The sequence below is a fragment of the Anser brachyrhynchus genome, assembly GCF_964034855.1.
Source record: "Anser brachyrhynchus genome assembly, chromosome: 14".
Lineage (NCBI taxonomy): Eukaryota > Metazoa > Chordata > Aves > Anseriformes > Anatidae > Anser > Anser brachyrhynchus.
Genome location: NC_137709.1, coordinates 12663222 through 12690942, shown reverse-complemented (window position 1 = coordinate 12690942; position 27721 = coordinate 12663222). Strand labels below are relative to the sequence as shown.

General features: G+C 56.5%; 1 protein-coding gene and 1 long non-coding RNA gene across 2 annotated transcripts in view; one reads left to right on the top strand and one right to left on the bottom strand.

The window, feature by feature from the left end:
- Positions 1-11556, top strand: part of LOC308178021 — a 35229-nt gene extending 23673 nt beyond the window's left edge. The window contains exon 6 of the long non-coding RNA XR_013939529.1: positions 7255-11556. This is a non-coding gene — a long non-coding RNA (uncharacterized lncRNA). The remainder of the gene's footprint in view (positions 1-7254) is intronic.
- An 801-nt stretch (positions 11557-12357) lies between these two features.
- Positions 12358-27721, bottom strand: part of LOC308177814 (uncharacterized protein) — a 44201-nt gene continuing 28837 nt past the window's right edge. Inside the window, exons 8-9 of the mRNA XM_080555609.1 lie at positions 19040-19128; positions 12358-14623 (exon numbers count right to left, since the gene is read on the bottom strand). Coding sequence (XP_080411735.1) covers positions 14391-14623; positions 19040-19128 — 322 coding nt within the window. The 3' untranslated portion in view covers positions 12358-14390. The remainder of the gene's footprint in view (positions 14624-19039; positions 19129-27721) is intronic.

Below are 27721 nucleotides of genomic sequence, written 5' to 3'. Positions count from 1 at the left end.
GGGCTCCTGCTGCTGCTGGTCCCAGTGAATGTTTTCCCTCCCATGCCCGGCGGTGGAGTTAGATGAAGGGCGGGGGGGGAGCGGTTAAGAAGGCATTGCTTGCTCCCTGCTTTCCTCCTGCCCCGTCCTTCCCCAGGCAGCGGGGAGGCTTTCTCCCAGGGTCCGAGTGACTCAGCAGCATTTGCAAACAGAACAAAAAGCTGCAGCTTCTGCGCCTCTGCGTGCAAGAGCACAGGGGAACAGCTTATGGTACAGCTCAGGGTTTTATGTGGGGAAGTCAATAAATATCTGTGGCTGCACTCAGCTCCAGATGCAGGAGCCCACACATTTATTGTGGATCCAGGTCTCACATCTAAGGATGCTAAGCCCTGGCAACAGATGCATGGGAATGGGTTACTCCTGGAGCTGTGGTCTGAGTTTCCCCTTGAGGGTCAGTGTCTGCTCTTGCCCATACCGCTTCTCCCAAAAGCAGAAGCTCTTTAGCATCTTCTGATTGTTAGGGCCCTCTTTGCCCGGTATCTGGAGAGCCTGTTGTGTGTTCCTGGATTAAACTCAGCACTGCTTTTCTTGCCCGCAGCAGGAAGGCATCTGGTGAGCTCTGCCGTCAGGAACATCACCATGAGTGATTTTACTTAGCACCTCACTAACTCCCAGCAACTTTTTCCTGATGCCTTTTCTTATTGCAAGCAGTGGTGGAAGCACAGAGGGGAGGAGAGGATTTAACTTCTGAAATCAGTATGAGGGATGCTTAGAAGTACATTGATACTCTGAAGGAGGAGAGGAGAAAGTGAAACCCCGAGCTGAGGCAGGGACCCCAACGAGCAGCATCCCAGCATCCTTCCTCTGCTCTGTGTCTGGCTTGGGCTGAGTTCAGCCTGAAGTCCCCCCTGTCCTGTCCTGTCCTGTCCTCAGAGACCCTCCGCAGCAGCCTAGACCCTCTGCTCGGGCTCGGCATAAGCGCAGGGAGCCAGAAAGCCCCGGCTGTACCAGATGCCAATGGACTGCTCTCTCTCAGCACCCCCCCTATGAGAGCACCCACGGGTGAATTCAGGCTGCTTTGCTCTGGGAGGAGCAGCTCTGCCAGCTTTACGTGGCAAAGCCACAGCCACCAGTGCTGTCTGTCCCAGGAGACCCCCTGGCCCTGGAGACTTGTGGGGTGCGAGCCTGCGCCCCGGGGCAGCGCGGCAGTCTCCCCTCCAGCGCCCCAAGGCCAGGGCTGGCAGACAGTTTTCACACCCCAGCTTTCCCCCGCAGCACAGCGGCTCCTGGTCCCTCAGCACCGTGGTTTTGGGGTGCTGCGTGCCTCTGCCCCGGCTGGGCGGGTGCTGCGCCGGCAGGTGGCACCCACCGCAGGCAGCCGGGCAGGCGCTCGCAGATGTTTAATGGGATTTTATAGCTCTGGGTTTCATCGGGAGCTGTTGTCCTGGAAACAGGAATCCGCAGAGCGCTCATGCATTCGGCATTAACTGCTTCGGTGCCTCGCTGGCGGCCAGGGACGATGCACAGGACTGGCGTTTGTGGCCTTTTAAAATCTGCTCTGGTGCTGGATGAGCAGAAGGCTGAGCCTCGGTGGGATGCAGGGGGCTCCGTCCCCTGCCCGGGAGCCCTGGACCAGTGCGGGTCTGACGGGTCCCAGCAGGGTGCAGGTGCTGTGCCCACGCTTGTCCCAGCACCTCTCCTGCCTGATGGCCCTAAGCCGGCAGCTCCCGTCCTGCTCTGGACCCATCTGCCCGGACAGGAGAGGGCACCGGAGCTTTGCTTCCACCAGGGTGGTGGCAACACATGTGCCACCACCGCACGTGTGTCCCCGCGGGGTGACATCCCTGTTGCTGGGGAAGGAGAGCAGCTGAGGCCCAGCTAATCTCCTTAGTGGCCTGAGCACCGTCGGGGGAGAGAAAGGGAGATTAGAGGGCAGGGGACGCATTAGCAGCCGGGGACTCCAATCGGCGAGGACCAAGGAGGCAACGGAGCCAGGCGTGGAGGGAGAGTGCCCAGGGAGATCAGCAGGGGAGCCTGAGGGGGCTCAGTCGGCAGCAAATAACCCAACAGCTGGGATCTCCAAGGGAGAGAAATGCTTTAGAAAACACGCCAAAAATCCTGGCTGAGCCGTGCCCCCCTTCTCCTTGGGGAGGAAGGTGTTGCCAGGCAGTCTGGGTCCTAATCCATCCCCACCCGTCCTTCTCGCCCCCGCTGCACCACGAGCATGAAGGCAACAGTCAAAGAGCAGGGGGGGTGGGGAGAGCAAAGCGGCTGGGGTCTGCCCCACACCTGCCAGACATGGAGGAGCAGGAGGTGAAGTATTCGCTCTCTCTCTTCCCTGACACAAGGGCGAAAGGCGCTATTTTCTGCCCCAAAACCGGGCGTGAGGCTCTTGTTCAGAAAGTCTGTCAGGGAATCCAGATGCTGGGGCCTGTTCCCTGTTTCTGCCACATGGATTTCATGGGGTCCTGTGTTTTCTCTGCAGATGGCGATGACACCGGCATGGCCATGTCCCTGGGAGCTGTCACAGCCGGGGAGCAGGACAGGGCAGGGGCTGCCCGGCACAGGGCATCTCAGGGCTGGTCCGGGAAGGAGAACCAGTGCCTCCCATTATTGCCTGGTGTTTGTTCCTACCAGCTGTCAAGGAAACCATGGCACGGTTCAGATACCCAGCTGGTATTGCTGCAGCTGCTGAGGCATTACATCCTTTTAATCCATTTCCAAAATAGCTTCTCCACTACTCTGTTAGTGCTGGCTTACACAGCACTCCGTACTGCGTGCTGGCATCTGTCCTGCCCAGCATCATGGACCGTCCGGACACCAGAGTTGTTCCTGCAGGCTGAGCGGGTAGAGTTGGGCCTTTTACGTGTGAAAGTGTAGCCAAGCCACTATCGTATTTCTGCCAGAAATACTCTCAAAGAGGTGGAAAGAGTTGAGGTTGTGTGGAGGTAAACCCAGGCGCCAGAAGCTAAGGGAGAAGATAGCGAGAAGGAGCTGGTGCCATGCTAAGGGCAGAAGGGAAAGAGATCAAGGGGGTTGGGAAAAGGGAGAGAGCTTGGAAGCAGGTTCAGAAATGGCAGGGTTTGAGGAGAACAGTGTGAAAGAGGTGGTTATGGTCCCCACAGCTTATGCACTACTGAAAGTATGGGAGATTCTGGGTACAGGGCGTGTGGTGCACTCAGTGGGAAAGAAAGCAGAGAGGAACAGGACCCAGGAAAGCAGAAATGAGGACACGCACATGGTGCCGGATCTGTGCCACGGCAGTGGCTGCAAGCTGGTGGCCAGACAGAAGAGTGGGGGAGGGAGATCTCTAAGCCAAGCCTATGGAAAATGAAAACCCGAATAGAGATGTAGGAGAGAAAGCTACAACTCTCCTGTCTCACATCCAGGAGGAGCATTGAGAGAAACCTGCAATTCTGTTTCAGCAGCCCACAGTAGCAGCGGGATGCTTGCTCTTCTTTTACTTGCAACAAGGGGCAAGGATTTACAGTTACAGGGTGCGCTGCAAGGTGGCAAGAAGGACAGGGACTGACGTTTCCCCTCCGGGGGTGGGGGTCCCTTTGCACACCTGCACAAACAAGGGGCTGTTGCTCACTGCCTCCCATGTGCCAGGCACCGTACTGCTGGAGAAGCCACAGACACAGGGCAGCTCATGGCTCAGGCAGTTGTTGTGCTCCTGGGCAGGACAAGGATGGAAGGGGCAGGGGCATTGGTGGGACGCTGTAAGAGAAGCCTCCAGGCTGCCTTAGAGCTGTGACACCAGGCTCCTCTGCTGCACTAACCAGGCTACCGGGGCAGCACAGCTCCCTTTGCACCTTGCCCATGGGGTAGAGGTCGGATAAGTCCCAGGCACTCTGTTTTACCAAGGGCTGTCTTTCAGCCCGGTGGGGTTTTTTCCCTTTTTGGTTCTTTTTAAGGTGCTTTAAGGGCAAGTGCTCCAGGCTGCAGTACCCACATGGTCCCAAGCCAGCTTTGGCATTGCCACGGGGTACAACGGAGAGCGTGTGTTTTGGGAGGCTGCTGCTGGACCCCATGCTCTCCTGTGGACTGGGCAGTGGGCAGGCGCTGCCCTTCGCAGCCCTTTTCCCACAACCCACTGTCCGATGCCCTGTGGTTCCCAGGAGCTCTCCCAGCGGGTCACATCGTGCTGATGTGACCATCTCTCCATCGCTGCACTGCCAAGCACCAGCAGTTCTCCTCCCCACCACGCTCACCTGCCTGGTGGTGGCTGCAAGGCGCAGGACTTGTCAGCGCCGATCTGACTCCGGCCCGCCCAGGCAGCTGCTTCTGCTCAGCCACCAGCAGCTTCATGTAAGCCCATAAAGGAATGGGAAACGCTGGCGGGCCTCTGCTCAGTGGCTTAAAGGGCTCATTGTGGGATAGAGAGGTCAGCAAAAGGGGATCGCTGGAGCCAGCTCATTGCCTGCAGACCACGGCGGGTGTGCACACAATAGCTCAGTGTCCTCCGGTCCAGCGCTGTGATTCAGTGATTTGGGGCTGGTTTTTCGGGGTGATTCGGTGATTCGGGGCTGGTGATTCGGGTGAGCCCGGTGATTCGGGGCTGGTTTTTGGTTGCAGTGACTCAACCCGGCTCCTTTCCTGTCACCTCGACATCACGCACGGGCCATCTGCTCCCCATGGCGCAGCAAAGTGAACACAGCAAATCAATGGCGGATCCATCCTGCCCGCCCCGAGCTGTGGCCCAGCAGGAAGGAGAGCAAGGGCTTGGCTGGGCTGCATGCAGGGGCCTCTTCTTCCTCAGAGGGGATGAAGCAGCGGTGCATGAAGCAGACAGGTGCCCCGCGTTGCCTGATCAGTGCCGCTTGCCCCGCACCGAGCCGGGGGCAGGCAGGGTGCTGCCTTCCCCTGGAGGTGCGGTCGAGCCACGGCAAAGTGCGGTGTGCCCTGCGGTCAGGGCAGCCCTTTCCAAGTCCTCCTGAGATGTTTTGCCAGTCCCCTGCAGAGACACTGTAATCTTGAATCAGGTCAGCAGAAAAGGCCCAAAAATGCAGCTTTGAGCTTGGCTTTCCAGCCTCCTGATCCTTCAGCCCAGCCACAAATACTCAAGCAGCATTAATATTCAGTGTTTTCCTCTTGTCATACTGATGATGAAGAGGCTTGAGGAGCCAGCTGATGAATCCCACCTGGATTTCCAAAGGGATCTCTCACCGGTCTCCTAAAGAAGCTCCCATGGGATGAGGGGAGAGGTCATCCATAGCTGTTAGCCCGCTATTTATCAGGCTAAAAGGCAGGGAATTAAATTCTTTGGGAAGACAGTGAATAGTAGGAATATTTCTAGTGTTTGAGTAGGAAAAAAAGGACTTCACACAGATGCTCCGTGGCTTATACAGTATCAAAGGGGTCGTCTTGCTGCCTTTTCACCCTTTGATGGACGGTGATGCTCCGAGCTGACCATTGCCACTTTTATGGGGTGACAATGTCAGCTGAGTGACTTGTGCTGGCTAAACCTCAAAAGCTCCATCTGAGATCTAGAAATCCCTGGGAAAGGAAGGAGAGGAAGGAAAAACAATCAGAGCATGGCACAGCAGTGGCTTTTTTTGGTTTTAAATGTGTCGTGTGACTGCATCTTGGATGCTGCCTGCAGTGCTGCTTCCCCTGCCTGAGGGGGGACGTAATGAGCTTGAAACGATGCAGAGAGATGCAACAAGAATGACTGGGGAGACCTGGGGCTGCTTCACCCAGCAGAGGGACATGGAGGACCTGCATGAAATCATTCACTGGAGATGTTTGTGTGTCTGCCACAGACCCTTTGAGGCGTGAATGAAGCTGGGAGGAGCAGGCTTAAATGCAAAGCTGTAATTTCACAGCACTCCTCCTTACAGGATGCTTGGGGGTGCTTATGGGTTATGTGGCTTAAAAAAGCAACAGAGTACATTTATGGAAGAAAAGGGTGGGAGGAAGTGAGAAAACTCACTGGTGGAGAAGGATGAGAGTGTCGGAGGGGGCGAGGGAGGATTTGGGACCTGTTAGGACAGGATGTGGGAGGGCTCACAGGCGTTGGGCTGGGGAGGGGAGGCTGTCGGGGAGGGGAAGCTGTGCGAAGGAAGCAGAGGGAAGATGGAGACAAGAGGCCCATTGAATACAGGCTCCTGCCTTCTTTCTGATCTCATGCTGTGCTGTGGTCCAGCCAGCAGCTGCTGGGACATCTCTCACCCTAGAGTCCTCTGCCATAGCCCCGAGGGGATCGGCACACAAAGCCCAGCAGCTGTGAATGCTCCCTGTGTTGTCTGCCCAGACCACGCGCTTGGTCCCCACTCAAGATGGGAGGGCAGCGCCCGGGCAGCCCAGCACCCCTCTAGGACAGCATCTGCACGGGGTGGGCTACAGCTGGCACCCACATCCAGCACCCAAAGGTGCCCACGCTGTGCAGAGGACATCTTGCTGGCAGATGTGGAAGGGAGGTGGCAAATGTCAGGGCTCAGAGGCTGTCGGTCTGCCTGGTGAGCCTCTGCTGGTCTGGCTCCTATCCCTCTGGCATGGAGGAGGCTGCACCAGCCCTGGAGCTGCTGCCCCATCTCTGTGTCCCCTGCAGCGAGGGGAGCTCCAGGGCACACAGCAGGAGGTGCTGGGCTCGCAATACCTAGTTGGCAGAGTCTCTGAAAGGCCTCTAAATCCTGTACAGGAGCCTATTGCCTGCCCCCCCGCATGGTTTTTCATTGCTCCCCTTGGTATTTCAGAAGTCTGCTCCAGAAGGCTGCGTGACAAATTGCTCACAAAAGACTTTCAGCCCTGAAAGAGTTAATTCCTCGTTTCTGTGCAGCAATTCAGCTGCTGCTTTATAATCCTCAGCCCCCGTCCCTTATGCCATCCCCTCCCAAATGCAGGGCTACCTCTTCCTTGCTTGGTGTGTGCCCATGGGTGCTCCGAGGGGCACAGCACCTCCTCTAATTCAGGGCTACTGTGACCTCGGAGTTTGTTCCAAGCTCTAGCCTACCTCGTCCACATCCTCCTCCAGGGAACCGCACCGCACACCATAACCCATACGTGGGGAGACATTCCCAGACGTCCCTTTTGCCTTGTCCTTTCCTCAATCCCACCCTATCAGCCCTGACAGCCCCAAGCAGGACTTTGACAGATCTTCCCGGACATTTGCTGCCTTTTGCAGCCCTGGCCCTGTGGAGGGAATTTCTTGTTCCCCAGTGTCCTGAGGCCGAGCAGCGACCCCATCCAGCTGGCCCAGGGGAAGGTGGGCTCCACCAGAGCTGGCCTGCAGGGGGTTCTCTCCACTTTTTCTAACAATTTCTCTTCTTGCAGCAAAATGAAGACTTTTGCTGGCTTCTGAGCAGCTGAAAGATGTGGCCTTGTTTTCAGAACCAAGAGAGGTCTGCAAGGGCAGTGAGAAAACAAGAGACGGAGGCATCCTTGAGGAGACCACGGAGATCGTCAGCTGCTCAAGCAGGACGTTGTGCCTGGGAAAAGGCAGAAGCCAGTTGGACTGCCAGAGTAAGTAAAACAGAGCTTCACTCTGGGATCTGTGCTTTGCTAGGAAGGGTAATTTATTGTTCTACTTGCTCTTGGGGCAAGTTCTTGTGTTCCAGCTCCCATGGCCAACCTTCAGTGTGCCCCTGAAAAGGACTGAAGGGCCAACAGCTGTATCCAAGGGCAGAGACATTGTCTGCAGCCCTCCTGTTCTTGGAGTGAGCAAATAGGGCAGAGGGTAGAGACTCAGCCCGGCACCCCCAGCTCTTTTTGGGGTGCGGAGCAGGGGTGCTGGAAGCTGCCTCAACCCTGACCAGTTCGGGTACTTCAGGATGTGCTGCTGAGCCGGGCCAGCCCCAGCTCTGCTGCTGCAGGCGGCTCCTCCAGCAGTGCTGGTGGCTCCTGCCCTCTTCCATCCTTGCCTCCCTGTGGGGAGAAACCCACGGGTCAGTTAATCTAGGCTTGCTCTCCTCCAAATGCTGGAGCTTTGCTGCACCAGCACCTTCTGGTGTGCCTCATTCCCCTCGTGAAGGGAAGGAAGCTGGGGCTGGAGCACCGTGCTGTGCTCAGCTGCGTGGGCAGCTGGGGGCTGCCTGTCCAGACCCTCAGCCCCATGGCTGGAGAAGCCGCCCTGCAGGGGCTCTCCATCCCAGCACAGTCACCGGGCTCTGCTCTGCTTATATCCACCTCATCAGCACCTGCTGTGCACTGCACGCCCGGTGCAGCTCCGCAGCTCCCAGGCGCTGCGTTTTGTTGTTGCTTTAACTCAGCATATTTGTAGCGGTGAGGTAATGGAGCCATCCATAACAGCCTGGCTGCTGTCACACCCAAGAGCAGAAATATTCCATCCTGCGTGGACGGGCCTTGGCAGGCATGTGCGGCGTGGGGTCAGGCACTGGGCAAGTGCTGCGCGGTGACTCAGGCTGCCCAGGGGGCACTTTCCACACCAGGCTGTGGGTCCGCAAAGCTTGTCCCCTCACAGTGCTTCTGGCTCAGGTCACACCGAGCCTCAGAGTTTTTTCATTTGACTCTAATTTTAGTACAATTAGTAAAGGAAAACTCTGTTTTTGGGTTGTTCTGGGTCTTCCTGGGGCTTGTTAGCCCATTATGGGCTGCAAATGCTAATAAAGATTCGGGACAGCATGGGCAAGCACGTGTCCCTGAGCCAGGTCAGCCCGTGCAGCAGCAGGTGCGCTTAGTCGGGCGCTTTGTGCAGGGCCTGACGTCTGCTCGCTGCTTCGCTTCGTGTCCATTAGCTCTGTCCCTGTCCAGGTCCCAGCTCTGGTGTACAAACCCAGCGGTGCGTGAACCAGAGACAATAACAGCTGGGGAGCTGGTGCGCTGCGGATGGGCCCTTGGGAAGAGAGAGACGTGCCTGCACGCAAGAGGTTTTCACTTGATAGAGGAACATGCTGATTGCAGAGGGGGGAGGAAGGGCTCCTGCTCATCCCCCAGCAGCGGAGGGGCAGCAGGGTGCTGACCAGAGGCTGTGGCACCATCACGCTCAGGGCTGGGCGCTCCGCGAGCCTGCTAGAAGCAAGGCTTGGACCCTTCCCTTGCCAGCCACTGCCCCCGGGGAGGGATGAGGGGGTCAAAGATTGCGGGTAGGGCAGCTCAGGCATTGTGCTCTGTTTTCTCGGTGTTTGGGGCATTGCAAGGCTGCCAGACGTGTCACCCTAGGGTCAGGGCAGCAGCGGGCGCTGCCGGGCTGGTGACTGCGTGGGCAGGGAGGAGTTGCCCTTGTACAGCTAAATGCCAGTGGCTGCATTCGGCAGCTCCAGGAAGTTGCAGAATGAGAGATAAATCAGGATATGTGAGCTGGAGTCTTGCCCAAAGGCTTTCATTTAATTGTATGGTTCCCTCTATATAAAGTCTTTTTTTTGTGGCTTTGCAGCTGTGGACAAGCGATGCTGTGGCAGCATCGTGATACTATCAGGGTTTGCAAGTGCAGCATATGGAGAAATAAACATTATTTTTGGTACAAAATAAACGTGATCTTGAGTGTCTTTGCCTCCATATCGTAACTTTCATGTACAGACCAGCCTGGAGCCTCGTGGCACTGAGTCACGGGGCCTCACCCAGGCTGGAGCCGTCCCTGCGGGTGGGCTGCTGGGCACTGCTGCCGGCGGCGGGCTGGGTGCTGCCACCCTCCCGTTCCCTGCGCCAAAGAATTCCTTGACATCCACCCATCCCCTGGGGATAAACTGGTAGGCATGGCCCTGGCCACGCAGACCGAGCCTTTCTTGTCCCCAAAGGTGTCCGTGTACCAGCATGGCTCTGTCTGGGCAGGATTTGGGTGAGCCTAGAGGCTGCCAGAAATCGGGCAAGCTGCAGCTCCCTGCTGGCTGCACGACTGTCGTGGCCAGATGGCCGCTATAGTTGGGCAAATGCTTTGCCACGTGCTGGTGTCCCGGGCTTCTTGTCACGGGAGCCGTTTGTCCTTGCGAGCAGTTCTGTACATGGGGCAAGGGGACAATGGTGCAGGGCTCCATCACACGTGGCCACCCATCGCGGGGCCAAGCGCGTCTTTCGGCAGCTGCTGATGTCCCAGTGGCATCCACTGGTGGATGGAGGAGGAGGAGAAGCCACGGGGAGGTCAGGGCATCGGGGACCAAATGAGCTGGGATGAAAGGATCCCAAAGCCACCTCCGTGTCCCAGGTGGGGACATATACAGGGGGTTGTTGCAGGAGCCTTGAGCAGCTTGAGCGTGGCAGCTCCAGGCTCCTCTCTGGGTGCAAAGTGATGAAACAATCTCCTGAAGCAGAACAGAGATGGCAGGGGGTGAGAATGTGCTGGGGGGCCATCACCAAGGGGGTCCTTGGTGCCTCCTGAGGATGCTTCAGCCTTTCCTGCTGCAGCACACTGCCATCAGCATCTCCCCAACGCTGTCCTCCTCACCTCCCCTGTTCCCTGCTTGGGGGCATGCAGCCACCAGCTGCCCCTGCCTCGTCCCCAGCCCCCTTCCTGCTCGAGGTGTCCCCGCTGCTGCAGCGGGAGGGACGAGCTGGGGCGCTGCTCCCCGCAGGCACAGACACAGGGGACAGCCAGGATAATTTTTAAAATGAGGGCAGAGACCTCATTACTGCCCCAGTTTGACTCAACTCTCCCTAGGTGTTTTTTTTTTTTGATTAGCTAGGCAAGGACAAATTGCTATTTGGGGAGCATGATGCCCCAAAACTGGGTACTGGCGGGGGGGCAGCACGTCCTGGGGGGCTGCTGGGCCCATCCTCCACTTTCCATCCTCCAACTTCCATTCCATTTCCCCTTTCCATCCTCCAACAACACAGGGCAGCCCGCAGCATTGGCTAAAGCAGAGACCTCCAAACCTTTTTGATCTCGCTTCCCTTCTAGTTAAAACATTTTGGAGCCCACAGCCCCCATGCATGTATATTTTTTATTTATGCACGTGTACAGCGATGCATTTTGTGCATATTGCAAAGCCCAAGCTAAAGCAGCTCGTGTCCCCAGGGAGGGGACAGGGACAGGGACCCCCTGCGTGCCCCGAGCCCTGGCACCCCCAACACGGCGCTCACAGGGTTTAGGCAATGAGAAGGCAAATCCGTTCTGCCTCCCAACACTAGGCTTAAGCTCTAAAAAAAATAGTAAAAATAAATAAATAAAGCGTCAGGAAGCGGATTTATGGAGCAGGAAGAGATGCGGAGGATCAGTAAATGCCTCTCGAACCCCCCGGGTATGCGAGGCTGTAAAAGGAGCCGGCTCCGTTATTCGGGGGATGGGAAATAAACTGCCGGGGCGTGCTGGAGCCCGTGGGAAGGGGCTGCAGCCGGCCAGAGGCCAATGCTCGAAACCGCTTTTTTTTCCTTTTTTTTTTCTTTCCTCCCCTCAGCTTTTATTCTGTATCTTTTGCAGGGCGAGGTCCCGGCTGCGGGCGCTGCCCGCTGGGACTCCTCGTCCGCCCTCTTCTCCTCTCCCCTCCCCTCCTCCAGCAGCGAGCCCCGCTGGCTCATTCCCACCACCCCCCCCCCCGGCAATTAACCCTGAGCGCCTTTCCTTCATCAGCGCTAATTAGCCGGGGCCAGTCGGGTCCAACTTGCATCTCAGCGCCTTTGTCCTTCCCGTCCTCCCGTGCATCCTTTCCGTGCAGCAGAAAAGAGAAAGAAATGGGAACTAAAGGAGCGTCCTCACGCCGGGGGGGCTCTGGGGGGGGGTGCAGGCGGATTTGGAGGGGGTGGTCTCGGTGTGGGGTAACAGGATTTCGGGGGGGGGGGGGGTCCCTGTGGGGCGCCGGGGGGCTTGGGGTCTTGTGTGCTGCAGGGAGGTACTGGGGGGCTGTGTGCGAGGGCAGAGTCCGGTGGTGGTGCAGCGGGGCTGCCCCCGGCTCCCCCCCCCCAAAAAAGCTTCCTCTCCCCCTTCCCGTGCTGTGCGGCCGCGCTCCTGCGGGGGCGCCCGCGGCACGGCGGGGATGGAGGGGGGGGGACGGGGGGGGGGGGGGTCTGTGCCTGGAGCCTCCCGCGTGCTGCTAAAGGATGGGGGGGGGCGGTCACAGCCCCCGCGGACGCAGGAAGGGGGTGGGGGGGGCTTGATGCCTGCCGGGGCTGTTCTGTCCCCCCCACCCCCGATCAATAGGCAGCCGCCTGTTTGTCCCTCAGCGGTTGCGACACCCCGAGCCACGGGGCGCTGCCCCCCCGCAGGACCCAGCCCCTGCCCCCCCCCCCCCCCCCCCCATTCCGCCTCCCCCCATCGCAGGCGGGGAGCCCGGGGCCGGGGAGTGACCCCCCCGGTGCTGGGGAAGGGGCTGCAGCAGTGGACCCCGGGGGCTGCTCCATGGGGAGCATTCCGTGCCACCAGAGGTGGAGGGGACCCGAGGACTGGGGGGACCCGAGAGCATCCCCGGACCACGCTTGGCCACCTCCGGCCAGCAGCCCCGGCACCTGGTCCTGTGCCCCCTGTCCCTTCCCACAGTAATGACCACCATCCAGAAGAAACCATTTTATTATTTTTTTTTCCCAAAGAAAAAAAGCAATATAAATATTAGAGTATAAAACTTGCGTGTAACACATTGACGTTGGTCTATATGGGTATAAGAAGGATATAAGCATATATATAATATATAAGTATAATTCAATATTAGACACATTGAGAGGGCAAACGTGTTTCATCTCACGTACACTCGGAGCACAGACCACATGGAAAGAAGATACAGAGAAATCGAAAATACTGGTGTCCGCAAGTTAGTTACCGAGATAAAAATAACACGCCACTAAATACACGACACTCACTACACTACCTTCAGCTTGCAGATTAAAAAGAAATATAAAGACTACGATTCATCTACAGCGTTTCTAGAGGGGACGTGGCAGCTACGTGGGCCTGTGGAAGCGGCACTAGGGGTGGGGGCTGCTCCCTGCAGCCGTGGAGGTGGACGGGGCGCCGTGAGCATCCTGTGCGGGGCTGGACCTGCTCGGGTGAGTTACGTGTTAGTGATTAAAAAGAGAAAAAGGAACCCGCAGGAAACTGAGCAGACCCCGAGGTGGCTACTGCCTCCCCACCTCTGGGTACCAGAAGCCCCTCTCTGCCCGCATGGGTGCCCATGACTGCTCTGAAATGGGAAGCTTGGGGTGCCCCGAGCAGTGGGTGGCACGGGCAGTGCTGCTGAAGCCACCGGGACCCTTCTTCGGGCTGGGTTTGCTTGAAATGTGCGCAGTGTGGAGAAATCCTATTCCTCATCCTCCTGCTTCCTCTGCGGGGCGGCAATCCCAAAGCCAGCGCCGCCTCCGCCCTGCTGGTGCCAGCTGCACCCCCCTTTGCAGGGACACCACGCACTCACCCCCAGCTTGCTGGTCCCTGGCCTGGGTTGTGTCCCCTGGTGCCACTGCGCCAACTGTCACTTACTCAGTACCCAACACCCCCACCCCAATACAAAACGGTGACCCCCCCAGCCCCAGACAGACACGGCGCCTCCACCGGCGCCTTCACCCCGAGCTGCGTGGGCATGCGAGGACACCCCGGGGTCTGTGGAGCACAGTGTGCTGCTGCAGGCGTGACGCCAGTGACGGGCATGCAGGAGCGACGGGGGGAGACGTGGGCAGGCCCCCGGCCCCCCCCCATGGGTGGAAGGAGCCCGCCGCGGGGGGGCTGTGACTCCCTTAGCTTTAATTCCAAAAGGACATTTACTGTACATATAAATATTTACTGCAAAAGAGGGATGAGATGTGTCTGCTCTTCAGAGACCCCCAGAACCGCCGGGGCAGCTGTGCGCACCTCAGGAGCCCCGCGCTGAATTCCCTCCTGCTCAGACACCAGGAGTTTTTATCTCATTTTTCAGGCCATCGCTGGTTGAACTTAAAAAAAAAATAAATGTTTAGGATGCAGCTCTGCACTGTTCCCTTTGATTCATGCAACATAAACGCTTGTTTTTTTTCTTTTTTTTGGGGGGGGGGGGGTAACAGGTAAACAGGAACCGAAGCACTCCCTACCAACAAATCCACTGCTATGACTAGCTCAGGGTGAATTTCGCTAAAGGAAAGTTAAAGAGCAAAAAATCTGGAGCATGGGTTCTAGGCTAGGAAGTTGCTTTTTCTTTCCAAAAATGATCAAAGGTCTATAAATTAAAAGATCGTTGTTAAAATTATTTACACTGGACAAAGCCGAGCACAAGCCTTGTGCCTTTCTCGGACAATCTGGGAGCAAATCAAGTCCGAAGACATGGCAGAAGCCCTTCCACCTTGCATATTCTAATACCCGAGGGGTCGTATAAAACGTTGGCTAGTATTAACAGGGCACTTGTTTGCGTTAGCTTTCATTTTCCGGATTGGTTTTCATCATGAGATCTAACAGCAGAGACACCCTGCTCCTAGCTCTGATGATGATGATACATTCGCAGCGCTTCCTAACTTTTGCATCACCAAAAAAAAAAAATCATTAAAAAATAAAATAAAATCCACATTCGTCCTCCTGTGTTTTGGGGGAGTGCTGGAGCGCGCTGCCCTGACGCTCTGAGGTCTCCTCTCTACTTCTTCTCCTTCTCCTTCTTCCCGGATTTCTTCTTGTTGCCGCCCGAGGACCCGGCGCCCTTGGCGTCACGCTTGCCGGCGGCGTTGGTGAGGGTGGCGGTGCTGCCCGGGATGTAGACGTTCTGCCGGTAATCGGGGACGTGCTGCAGGGTGAACTGGGGGCCGTAGCGGGCGCTCAGGCCCATGGTGCCCGTGCCCCCCCCGAGCGTCGAGTTGCCGTCAGCGGCCTCTGCGGGGGCAGAGAGAAGAGCAGGGCGTTAGCGCGGGTGGTCAGCCTGCTCCCCAAACCTGCCTTCACCGTTATCACACGGGCGAGATGCCACCGAGCATCCTCCTCCTCCCTCCTGGCGTCTCCCAGGAGGAAGGCCAGGCTGAGCCCTTGGGGTTTGGGGATGGGGGATGCCAGGGCAGGATACAACCTCTCCTGCTCTGCCCCGATCCACGGAGACCAACGCCCCCCACCCCACCCCCCCCGCAGCCCAATGTACACACCGAGCAGCCCCAACCATTAGCAGTGCATTACAGCAAATCCAATACCGAGCTCTACAGCTGTTTGTTTGTTTTGTTCCCTGCCCCTGCATCTAAACCCCTGACTCCAGCTTTTTCCCAGCCAGGTTTATTCCGGGAGCAGACAAATCGATAAAGAAAATCCCTCCCTTGCAGTACTGCAAAATGGCTCCAGGAAGCCGAGCACAAAGCGATCCCAGCGCTAGCGCAGATCTGGGAGTGGGGGAAGGGAAGGGAAGGGAAGGGAAGGGAAGGGAAGGGAAGGGAAGGGAAGGGAAGGGAAGGGAAGGGAAGGGAAGGGAAGGGAAGGGAAGGGAAGGGAAGGGAAGGGAAGGGAAGGGAAGGGAAGGGAAGGGAAGGGAAGGGAAGGGAAGGGAAGGGAAGGGAAGGGAAGGGAAGGGAAGGGAAGGGAAGGGAAGGGAAGGGAAGGGAAGGGAAGGGAAGGGAAGGGAAGGGAAGGGAAGGGAAGGGAAGGGAAGGGAAGGGAAGGGAAGGGAAGGGAAGGGAAGGGAAGGGAAGGGAAGGGAAGGGAAGGGAAGGGAAGGGAAGGGAAGGGAAGGGAATTCACTGCTGGCCTGCTGCAGAGAGCAGGGCTCCCCTAGGATGCTGGAGGCAGAGATCAGATGGAAACGGGGGGAGACCACAGGAGGGGGGAGAAACGAGCGGGGAGGGAGGGCAGAGCACAAGCAGCGCTCCTCCAGCAGCCCCGCACCCTCAGCTCCAACACGTGCGGCCCCAGCCAGCATCCCCGTACATTTCCCTGTGGGAAACCCTGGGCGCCTGAAGGGCCCAAGGCAGAGCCCAGGACTGCTTGCTCCTCCTCCCCCAGCCTGCAGGAGTAGAGGCAAACCACCAGCAGAAGTCAGGGGCTGGTCCCCTCGCGCATCGCCTGTCTCTGGATCAGACCCACACACGCCTCCGCGTTGCCTTGGCTTTGCCCCCAGCGGGCAGAGGCAGCTGATCCATCCTTCTGTCAGGGCACCGAGCTCCCCAGTGCCCCGAAATATTCCTGTGTGCGTGCCCCCTCGGAGAGGTCAGGAGCATTAAGCAATCACAGCTTGAAAAATTACAGCTGCTCCGCTGGAGCAGAGGGAGGAAAACACAGCGCGAGCTCGGTAACAGGCTGGGGACAGCTCTTCCTGGAAGGGTCCCAGAATCTGGGGGCTCTGGGGACCTGGGGCTGGAGGAGGGCAGGCAGATGGGCTGGGGAAGATGTGCAGGGCCAGGCGACTACATTTACTGCAAACGTTCAGTGCTCACTCTCCATTTCAGGGTTTTACTGCTCGCTACCTTCTCATTTTAAAATGGCTATCAGAGGTTTGTGACTGCTGGTCCCAGCAGAATCTCATTTCATTAAATCCAGCCCAGCCCCACACCCGCTGGGGGGTTCTGAGCTGGGCTGGGACGCCTGGAGCTGTGCCCAGGCCAGGCTGCAGCCGGGCAGATCTTTTTTGTGGTCTTGTCCATTGCTGCAATTTAGCCTGTGACAGCCTGGGTGGGGGCCTGGGGTGTTGGGAACAGTGTCCCATGCCCAAGGAGTGTCCCAGATGCTTTGTGCAGGAGGGGTCTGGGGGGCTCCCGGCAGCACCCAGCACAACCGGTCCCCACGAACTCGTTTGCAGTCACAGCACAGCTTTCCAGGAGAAAATGCCTCCTGTCAGGTTCCCAGCCCGCCAGTTGGTCCAGCACAAGAGCAAAGGGCTGTTTCTAGGTAACATTGCCATTAGGGCTGAAAAGAAGAGGGAACAGGGACAATAGAGGTTTATAACTCAGCACCGAGCTGCTCTTGCCAAGCAGGGCACTTCGCTTCTTCTTGCTGGAAAGGTTATGCTCAGCCTTCACCAGTGGCCAGCCGTTATCCAAAAAAAGCCCTGAGGCCCCTGCAGCCACATGGTGAGGAGGAAAACAAGGCTTTGGCAAAAATAACCACCTTCTGGCTCCACTTCCCCCATAAGCAGAGGGGACAGGAGGCCGGGGGAGGCAGCTCTGGAGCACTTGCTGCTGCAGCTGCTGCTGGGGCTTTTGGAGACCCAATATAGCGAGGCTGCCCAGGCCGCCTCGCTGTCTGCGGGCTCCCTTGCTGTCTCACAGTACCCCTATAAATTCTTGACAAAAGATGAAGTATTTTAAGGACAGTGTGCCTCATACGCCTGCCCTTCAGTATCTGGTTTCCTGGAGCATCCCTGCTCCTTGGTCCGTCCCAGCAGCTGCCTCTGCCCCTGCAGACTGCTAAAAAACACTGGATTTTCAAATTTCCCAGGCTCCCAGCTCCAAGGGCAGAGGAGCCAGAGGGTTTGAAACGAAGGACAAACATAGCACAGGGTAAGGATGCAGGTAGGACAGCACCAGCCCTTTCCAGAAGCTGGTGGAGCAGAGCAGCATCAGAGGAGCTTCGGCCCCTGGAGGTCTCCAGCATGGAGCAGCACAGGCTCATAGGAGCTTCCTCCCCTCCGGAGCTCAACCAGAGCCCAGCAGGGGACATTAAGAGACGAGAACCATTAAACAACCAGGAAACATTACCCGAGGATGAGCAACACAAAGCTTAGTGGGCAATTAGCCCTGCCCCTCATCAAAGCCTGCTCCAATCAGCACTATTAACTTACTGAGCGAGAGCAGCAAAGCAGAGAGCAGAGGAGACTGATGAAAATACAGCTCCAGTGGGGGGGGGGGGGGGGGGGGAGCACTTTTGAGGGCTTATGCTGCACTGAAGGTGGAGAGATGGGGTTGGGGCTGTGTCTCAAGGGAAGGAGACACCTCTGAGATGCCTCTCCCTGCGCTGCAGCAGGGAAAGCCACTCATCCTCCTCTCCTGGGGGGCTCTGCTGTAATTCAGCCCCCTGGGGAGAGCTTAGGGCCCTCGGAGACATGTGGACTGGGGGAGATTTGCCTGAATAGGGCCTGGGGCTACGCAGGAGCCAGAGCCCGACCTGGAAGGGACCTGCACAGCTCTCAGGTCCTGACGCAGCCAGAAAACCAGGTTATTTGTGAGCAAGGAAACCGGATCAGGAGGCATCAGGAATGATAACCACATGGGCCCCCGCAGGCTGTTTTTTCCAGGGCCGTTGTTCAGAGCAGAGCCACATTTTCACATCGTTTCTTTTTTCTCCTGAGCGTAAACAACTCCATTGCCCAATTCCTTCGTCCCCTTCCCCGGCAGCTGTGGCTCAGGGCTGCCTGGTGGCTGCAGAGGGCTGCAGCGGCTTTCCAAGAAAGCAGCATCAAGCACATCCCTCCTCCCCCAGATTCCTTCTCTCCCAAGAGCTCAGAGAAAATATCCGAAGCATTTTACCCAGGGTTTTATGGCTGTGCTGTTGTTTCTATTTTTAAACCGAGGGGGGGAAAAAGCCTGGAGGTATTTATAAATAAAGGCTTTATGAAAACCGGGCTCTTTATCCAGAGCGTTGCGTAGAGTGGTAATTGCACTTACACAAAGCCAGGGAGATCGCGGGCGCACAGAACACTCCTCCCCGTCTGCTGCTTTCACACAATGCAGCCGTAAAGCAGGACAACCCAAGGAAACACGGGAATTACCCCCAAAGGAAGCCCAGCGACTGCAGCCCGGAGGCCCAGCCGCAGCCCCAGGCTGACCCCGGTGAGCCCCAGTGGGGTGCTGGACACAAGCCGTGCTGGGGGTCCCACTCTGACGACCTCCAGGTCTACCCTTGGAGCATCCCTGCTGCAGCGAGCTCCCCCTCACCGTGGGGATGTAAGAGAGCTGCTTCTCTACAGCAGCCTCCTGCTCCCAAGCTTTGCCTGAATGCCTGCTTCTGGCCACCGGCGGCCAATGGAACACGGCGGGTATTTTGTCTACTGCAGCCTTCTGGAATAAAACAGCTCGTAATACATCCCAAGACCAGCTCATTCGTACACCACAATTCCATCGTGGGGCAGACGACACTGTCCAGTGCACAGGCAGCACAGTTTGGGTGCCCTGTCTGCACTCTGCCGATGGCACCTCCCCTGCCCGCCCCCCAACAGGGTAACGCAGATGTCCTCTCCTCTGTTCAGCTCATCCATCCAAAGCCACTCCAGCTAACCCGCTCACGTCAATCCCACAAGCATCTGACTTCATGGCATGCATCTGAGAAGCCCCTATGAGGGCAAGTGCCGTGGTTTCCCCGCACACAAAGGACACTGACCGTTTGCCGACGCCAGGATCATGGCTTGCAGCATCTCCGTGTCAAACTGGTTGTTCGGCCAGGCTCCACCTTCCTCTCCATTCTGGGAGCTACGGGAAAAGAAAGGAAGCAGCAAGTTACCCCGGCTGGGTGAGAAGGAGTGGGCTTCAGAAGCCAAGGCTGTGGATGCATTGAGCAGCTCTGAGGGCAGCGCTGGCAGAGAGGAGGCCGTGGGCTTTAAATCCCTCTATTAAATAACCCTCCAGAGTCTAAACACTTTCAGAGGTCTCCATCCCTCTCCAAGGCTTTTGAAGAATAACCACCAATACCAAAAGTACTTGAGGCTGAGTGGCACTTCCAGGAATGCCTTCCTAACTCCTGCTGGTCGAGACAGCCAGCACCTAAAGACCTTGAAAACCCCATAGATACCTTCCCACCAGTTAATGACCACAAAGAATGCCAGTCCTAGAGACACAGAGCAGCATATGCCCCTGTATGACCAAGCTCCTTTTGCAGGCCACATGAGGTGGCTGTCCTTTCAAGTTATTTCAAGCTACGACTCCACTCTGCAGCTTCATTCATGGGATTGAGGGTGAGAAAATCCCACGGAGCCAGGGGATTGGGGATCAGCAGGGAGGCAGCTGCCCATCTCTGCGGCTCCTGCCGTGAAGGGAGGCCAGGAGCAGCCACCAAGAGCCACGAGACGAGGTGGGTGACCACCGTGGCTCCTTGGGGCAGGCTGATAGGGGCTGAGCACCACGGGTCTGCCTGGGAAAGCTCTGGGGGTGCCACCAGGCCTTGGTCCAGGAGGAGATTTTGTGGTGAGGTTACAATCAGCGCTCTGTGCGCTGCCTAACAAGCTCTGCATTGATGCCTGCCAGGTGCCCGGCAGCTGTGCTCAGCCACCCTTCACTCGCGGCCTCACTTTCCCTCCGGAGAGGCCAGGGATGTTTTCCCAGAGCCCTGCTTCCAGCATGGAGACCTCAAAATCCCACCAGCCAGGTGACCACGGCACAGATCCACCATGGGGACCTGGGTCTGGTGCCTGGGTCCCTGCCCCAGCTGCATCAAAGCTTTTCAAGGAGGGAAGTCCCAAATGCACACCAGCTTTCCCTGGTGTACAAGTGTCCTGTACATAAGAATTTTAAAAAAGCAGATGCTTGGCTAAGTGTGTTGGAGAGCTCTGATTGCACCCCAGGTAGCACTGCTCTATCACGCAGCTGGTACAGACCCAGTGACAGGTATATACATGCAAAGTCCCTCCGAAACTCAAGGAGCGGTGAGCGTAACAGAGGTGTACACATGGACCCTCCTGGGTACCCAGCTGTAGAGCTGGTCTTAAGCAAGGTGCCTGAAGAGACGCAGGACCTGTGCAGCCCCACACAATCACCCTTCCTGCGGCTCCTTGCTGCACAAAGCAGCACAAACGTTACCGCTCTCACAGCCCGGCTTTGTCTGCGTGGGATGCGAGCAGTCCCCAATGTAGCAGAGGCTGCCCTGCTAGGCTGCCGAAATACCTGCCATCTGTTGCAACCCAGGGCATCCCAAAGCCTATTTATATCGATCCCCCGCTGTGCGTACGGTGGCACGGTTTCAAGACGGCCAGCAGCGAGGTCTGCCCGCCTCGCCGGCTGATCTCAGTGCTCATACCAGGACCGTGCCCTGACACTGCAGGCGAGGACCAGGTGCTGACCTGCTCCATGCCCGGGCTGGGAACAGAGCCCCAGGCTAGATCCTATAAAGGGCTTAGGAACCTAAACCCCGTGTCAAACCACAGCCCATGCAGTCACCATTTAACCCCAGTGCTCCCTGCCCCCTCCCCGGATGGCAGTCCCAGCTTTCCCAGTGCTGCAAGAACCCTGTCCCGAAATGCTGGGTGCGGGCAGCCCCGCACGTCCCTCCTGGTGCTGCCCCTCAGGGCAGCCCCTGAACAACGATGGGATCTGGGGACGGAGGAAAGGAAAAGCAGAAGAAAGTGACAATTTTTTTAAATTGTAGCATTCTGGTGGTTTGACCTCTGTTTTGAAGTCAGAGACTGAGGTTTGACACCTCTTTGACGTGACATCATGGCCTTGCCAGTACAAACCAGTATCGAGTTGTTCTTCTGTTCAACCTGGTGTCCCGAGGTCCTTTTCCCCAAGCCTGCTGCACCCAGCACTCCCTAAGTGCACAAACAGGCCCAAAGCATGTCCCTGCTCCCCGTGGTGTCATGCAGAAAAGCTATTTTAGAAATGCCAGAGTTGCAGAAATGGTATTGAGCTCATCTCTGTAAGCAGGAAATTCAAGTGCCGAATTACTTATGAGCGCAATCATTCAGAATTCAGAAGCAGAGGAGAAATAAATGCAGTAATCTAAAAACACCCTAAAATAGCTTCTTGCACTGAAAAAAAAAAAAAAAAAACAACCAGCCAGGCACACAGCTGATGACCACAGCTGGCCGTCTGCCAGGGCTATAGGATGGGGCCGTGAATGGCTGGTGCACAGCTCAGCAGCGAGCATCCCGCTCCCCCCGCCTGCCGCGGGGACGCTGCCCGGAACTGGAGCCTGGTTCCTATGGAAATGACTGCAAGGACTTGCAGTTTTTAATACAAATGGTGTTGACTCAATAGGCTTTTTATAAAAACCCATCCTACAGAGGACAGATTTTTTTTTTTCCTGTTTAATTCTATTCCACGCTTCAAAGCTCAGAAAATAGCTGGCTTTTGTTTTTGGGAAGGCATCCAGCACTAGGACTGGAGGGAAGGAAGCAAGCCTGCATTTGAGACAAAGAGGAACCCATTGATGCTGCATCCGAGGGGGATCAGAGCGTAGTGGACACACGGAGCACGGGAAGCACATGGGGACGTGGGCGCCCACAGGTGCGTGTACACAGCCAGGTCGATCCGGCCATCATCAAACCCGGCCAAATGAGACGCGTGGATGTTACAAAATGCCAAAATGAAAGGTCTGTCCTGCAGCCTTTGATACGGCTCCACATCACACGGCTGGCTAATTACACAGCAGGGCAGGGGCTTTCCACAAGCATCTGTCCAAGCCATGCGTGGGGTGGACTCGGGTGCTTTGCTGACCGGCTCTTTTCTGCTTCCCCTGACCAACATGTTGTCCCTATTTAACTTTCACTTCCAGTACAGAATTATTCATTTCCTTGCAGGGTTTCTATGGAGCTTGTTACTATGGCATCCAAATGCCTCACAAACATTTATTTGCACAACTGCCCAGTGAAATTCTGAAAAAAAAACTGTTTTCCTCATTCTGCAGCTGGAAAGCCAGGCTGTAGCAGTGCCACAGGAAAATGGAGAAGTTGATTTGTGCCAGAAGGGTGCTGCCAAGGCTCAAGCGGCCGCTGGGTGCCCCATATCCCAAGGATGAGGCTCTGTCTCCCCGGGGGTGCCTGGCAGGATGGTGCCACCCTCAGCCACCTCTCACCTTTGGGGTTTTCCAGCTCTCCCAGCAGCAGCCCCCGTGCCAGTGCTGGTCCCACCCCACAGCCCCAGCCACCCCCAGGCTTCCCTGCTGAGGGGGGGGGGGGCAGAACATGACTGGGGTCCACCTCACTCCCCAGCCCCTTCCCCTTTCACTCCCTGTCTCTGGGTGCTTCCCTAGCCTCCCATCACCTCCCTGCAGGGGCAGGACCAGCTGCAGCATCCCTCTCCCTGCCTTCAGGGCTGGGCAGTTTCTCCAAGCCCCTTCCCCCAGCCCCATTCCCAAGCAGCCCTGATGCTCCCAGCCTGCACCCCAGCCTGTCCCCCTCCCCTTGCACTGCTGGCTTTCCCCGCTCTGTCTGTCTCCCTTCCAGCCCCCCACCCCACAAGCTGCCTCCCACACCCAGCCCCAGCCAGAGGCAGCACCAGAAATAAAATCTCAGCCTCCAGCGTTTTCACGCTGGCACAGTGACAAGCAGCAGGGAAAGGATCTGTCACAGCCAGCTCTGGAGGTGTGCTGGGGACACGGCTGTGCCCCAGGGCCAGCATCCCCCTCCCTGCAGCCCCATCCTCCAGCGGTCCCACTGCCCGAGCCAGAGCCCTCCCAAATTACAGCACCAGCTCAAAACTTGCTGCAATTCCTTTTTTCCTTCTCCTCTAGCAGAGGATGCCGCCCGCCCTTCCCCCATGCTCTGCACATTCCCTGCCTCTTCCGTAATGCAATTACAGGCGCTGGGGAGGGCTTGAGCAAGGCACAGATTTCAGACCCTGACTTTGCAAAGGGGCTCGCCAAATTTTAGCAGCAAGGTGGGGGGGAGGCTCGCAGCCTGACAGAGCGAGGGGGATGCTGGCCAAGGCGCTGGGATGCTGCTCTGCTTGGCGGGGGCAGAACAAAGGCCACGATGTCTCTGCGAGTGGAGAATGGGGGACAGGGGGAGCCCCTCACCATGACGGCTCTTCCAGACCCCCCCCTGAGAGCAGTGCCCATGCTACGCAGCCCATCACCCCCCTGTCCTGTCACCCCACCCCGTGCCACAAAGATGCTGGGGAAGCTATTTAGAGAAATTCTTTGGAAATGTTCTTGCGCCTGTTTGTCGGATCCCGGAGCCTCTGCAGCCAAGCGTGGCACGTGCTCAGCTGCGCAGGAAGCAGATGGAGAGAGAAAAATTAAACTAATACATGTCACACCTGCTAAATTTCCTAAAATAACATTTCTATACATAACGCTGTGATGACGTAACTCCTGATGCGCTGGGGACTGTCCAGAGAGAGGAACACGTCCCATTAATGCGATATGTCCCTGTCCCCACGCAGGGCTCCCCACCTCCTGTCCCACCTGGCAGGACCACTCCTGCCCCCAGCACCAGGCCAGCTCCTGCGGGGTCTCTCCCTCCCATCCCCATCCCAGCACCCATCGGCATCACAGACCGCAGCACCCGCTTGGAGCCAAGACAGGCTCTGAGCAGCCTTGTAATGCATTAAAGCAGCGTTGTCACCATGGCAATCAATAGGAAACCACAGTCCCATGTAAAGCTGGGAGCAGCTCCGTGGTCTTCAACCGTTCCTGCTTCAACACCCACCAGAGCAACACCTCACTTCACAAACACAACTGCCCGGCCCCTGCTGGGCTTACGTGGCTCCCTCCCAGGTGTTTGCTGAGCAAAAGACAGCCAGGGGTGGGGGGCAAGGACTGCACAGCAACCTCAAACAGTCGCCAAAATGCAGCTCCTCTCCTGGGCAGCCCAGGATGTGGCACAAGCTGGTGTCTGAGCTCTGCAGCCCCATGCCGGCCCTAGCAGCCAAGAGGCCGAGAGCAGCCCCATGGTCTGCGTGCTGCAGGAGGCGCTGAGGAATCACTCAAGGCTCCAGTGTCTGCACAGGCAGAAGGATGAAAAACAGCCAGAAGCAGCAGCAAATCTGGCCCCAAGGCTGCCACACATCTTTGATTCACCTGCAGGACCTGTGAAACCTCCTACCCAGAAGTGAACACCACTGTCACAGCTGGTGGCCTCAACCCCTGGGTGCCTTCAGGATAGATACCCGCAGATCAGACCCAGTTTCCTAAAACTTCCTAGAAGTGCCAGAGGCCACCCCCAGAAACCGCTGTGACACCCATGCCCACCAGGCACACGTTCTCTGGACGATACCGCCTCAAACACCATGTCCTGCTTGCTTTTTCAGCTTGCTTCCCCCATGCTGTCCATCCGCTCATTCCACCACCCCAGCTTCTGGAACCTGCTGCGTGGTTTCAACCAGATCCGAAGGCCAGGTGGAAGTTTCCGATATGCTACTCTTCTGCCACTTGCATGGAAATCAGCAAAGCAAGCCCCTCGCTGCTGTCTTCTGCTGGGGAAGGGCTCGGTTACTGGCTGTGCCACCCCACCAGGTTGCCTATCGCTGTCCCGCTGTTTGCAGGACAACGTGCGTGTCACCTCCCTGTCCTGCCATGCTGGGGTGATGAAGGCACACCCTGACCACACACCAGAAGCTCCCTCCTTCTGTTGCCAGCCTTTGGCAGCACCTGCAGGCTCTGCAGACACTGGGGAAAGTGAGCTTCTGTGAGCTTTAGGGAATATTCTTGGGACACTTTTTTTCCATTGTGGTCCCCCCACCTTTCCCAGGCAGGCTCCCTTTAGTCAAAAGAAAGAACGAGAGAATGAGAGAAAGAGAGAGAGAAAGAGAGAGAGAGAGAGAGAGAGAGAGAGAGAGAGAGAGAGAGAAAGAGAAAGAGAAAGAGAGAAAGAGAGAAAGAGAAAGAGAAAGAGAAAGAGAGAGAGAGAGAGAGAGAGAGAGAGAAAGAAGGAAGGAAGAAAGAAAGAAAGAAAGAAAAAGAAAGAAAGAAAGAAAGAAAGAAAGAAAGAAAGAAAGAAAGAAAGAAAGAAAGAAAGAAAGAAAGAAAGAAAGAAAGAAAGAAAGAAAGAAAGAAAGAGCCCCTCCTATCCTTTGCAGCTCTGCCATCAGCACTGCTGCAGCATCTCCACAACCAGCTGCAAACCCCCCTCGGGGCAGCTGAGGTGCTGCTGGTGCTGTTTAACAGGCAAGTGAAGCAAGCATCCACATTTCATGTCCAGCCTGGGAGGGGGAGCACTGGAAACCAGTGCCACTGGGAGATTCAGGGTTAAAGCCCTCCACTCTCCTTTGCAGCTTTGCTCCTCCCTTCCCCAGCACCACGCAGGGCTCTCACACTGCCCCCCGCCCCCTGGCGAGGCCCCCCCATGGTCTCTCTGGGCTTGTCCCCATCGTCCCATCACAGGAGGATTCCCCACCTCTTCTGCAACCCAGAGCCTTCCCCTGCTGCAGGTGGCAGACCCTGACCAGAGGCCAGTGCTTTGCTGAACGCACTGGTGCACAGAGATCCAGCCAACAAAGATGCTTGTTGGGAAAGTACCACGGATGCACAGGGCTGATTTTTCTTACCCCTGTACCAGTCCCAGCCCTTGTGCTGTCCCCCACACTCCACGCTCAGGGACATCCCGCGCTGCCAGCCCCAGGGGATGCCCTGCGGTGCTGCCAGGCTCCACGCCTGCACTGCTTGGACCGTTCAGCACTGTAATCCCCACTACAGCCACTGGTCTGATTTGTTTGGGAATTGCTTTTGCTGCTCAGTATTATTCTGTATTCATTAACATTTGCCCAGAGACAGCACAGGTGCATTTCTTTCTTTTTTTTTTTTTTTTAGAAAATAAAATAAAAACATGATTATACAAATCAATTTATCCTCCATTTTCTCCCAAATGAGATTAATAGAGAATTGCTCTACTCAGCTACAGGACTGACTCCTTACCACGTTTTTAAAGGATGCTGTCTGACCTCTATTTTCTGAGCATGTGCAACCAGAGCTTGCCCGTGTTTCAGATCACAAAGGAACAATCCCTCTCTGTTGTCCCATAACGATGTGCTCTGAATGCAGTGACGTACTAGATCGGGAGATGGTCCCTGCTTTACTGACCTCACCCTGAGCTTCAGCTGATTCCAGGTGCTCGGAGGCACATGGGATTTGTTTTGGTGGCAGGGCTATGCTGAGAAAAGACAGCATTGTTCCCTCTTCCAACTGACATGGAGACAGCACAGGAGAAATCACAACATGGGTTTTTAGCCTGCTTTCCGGCTTAGGGTCAGTGCCGGGCTCCCGCCGGGACCAATTCAAACTTCAGCCTAAGCCGCCTTGCCTTTATTGCTATTTAATTTGGAGCAGGCAAATGCAGCTAAGAGCACATCTCTTTTTTTTTCTCTTTTTTTTTTTCTTTTTTTTTTTTTCCAGCTGCCTGTGCTCCCCAAGCAAATGGGTGTCAGAGAGGGACATGTGTCAGCAGGAGGTGACCTGCCTGCACACAGGCTGACACCAGGGACAGCAACAGTGGGCAGGGATGGGGCAGCTGCCCTTGCACTCTCCTCAGTAGCTGGGGGTTCACACACCAGACATGGAAATGCATGGCAGAGCATGGGAACGGCACGGGGGGAGCAGCCTGCTCCCTAGGATGTGACTATTTGATCAGCCTGGGCACTGAGCGTAGGATAATTTTTCTCCTACTGTTTGACGTTTTAACACAGGTTTAGACTAAAAACACCTCTCCTGATTTAAGTCTGGGGGGTGAAGGCCACTGTCCCATGACCTGAGAAAAGGTCCCTGATACAGGTAGGTCTGCACTGCACCAGTGCCGTGCCTTGAGCTCTGACGTGATGCTGGAAAGGGGAGCAGTAATGCCGTTCTGACAGGGCTCATTTGCCCTCTTCTCACAGCAAAACTATTACAGTGGCTCTTGGGTGCTTCTGCGTTAACAGAGTTTTCCAGTTAATTGTCATTTGAACTAGAGCATAAATGGCTAGGAAGATTTTTCTTGATTAAAAAGTTTTCAGTGCTGGGGATTCAACAGAGCTCTGAGAAAACTTTACTAGCAATAGCCTTGTTTTAAAGCCCATGCTCAGTTTCTAGTAGGAATACATTTAGCTTTACATCAAATCCTCAATCCATTTTACCTTTGTCGGCCAGGAGAGGCTAATGACAAAGTTTAATTGCTGCAATGCTCATTACAACTATCAGCAGTCTCTTAACTTTCTTTCTGCTAAGCTAAAAGATCGAGCCGAGCCAGGGAAAGACTCAGACACAACCAGCTGCTGCCAGTGTTTAACTGCAAGCTCCAACACCGAAATCTAGGACCCGACGGATGGCACTATGGCATGGTCACATCCTCCCTGGGAGCTGCCCAGGAGGCCACCAGGAACCACGGAGCACGGGGATGTGGTGACTCCTCTGCAGCCACATGGGGCCTGAGCCAGCCAG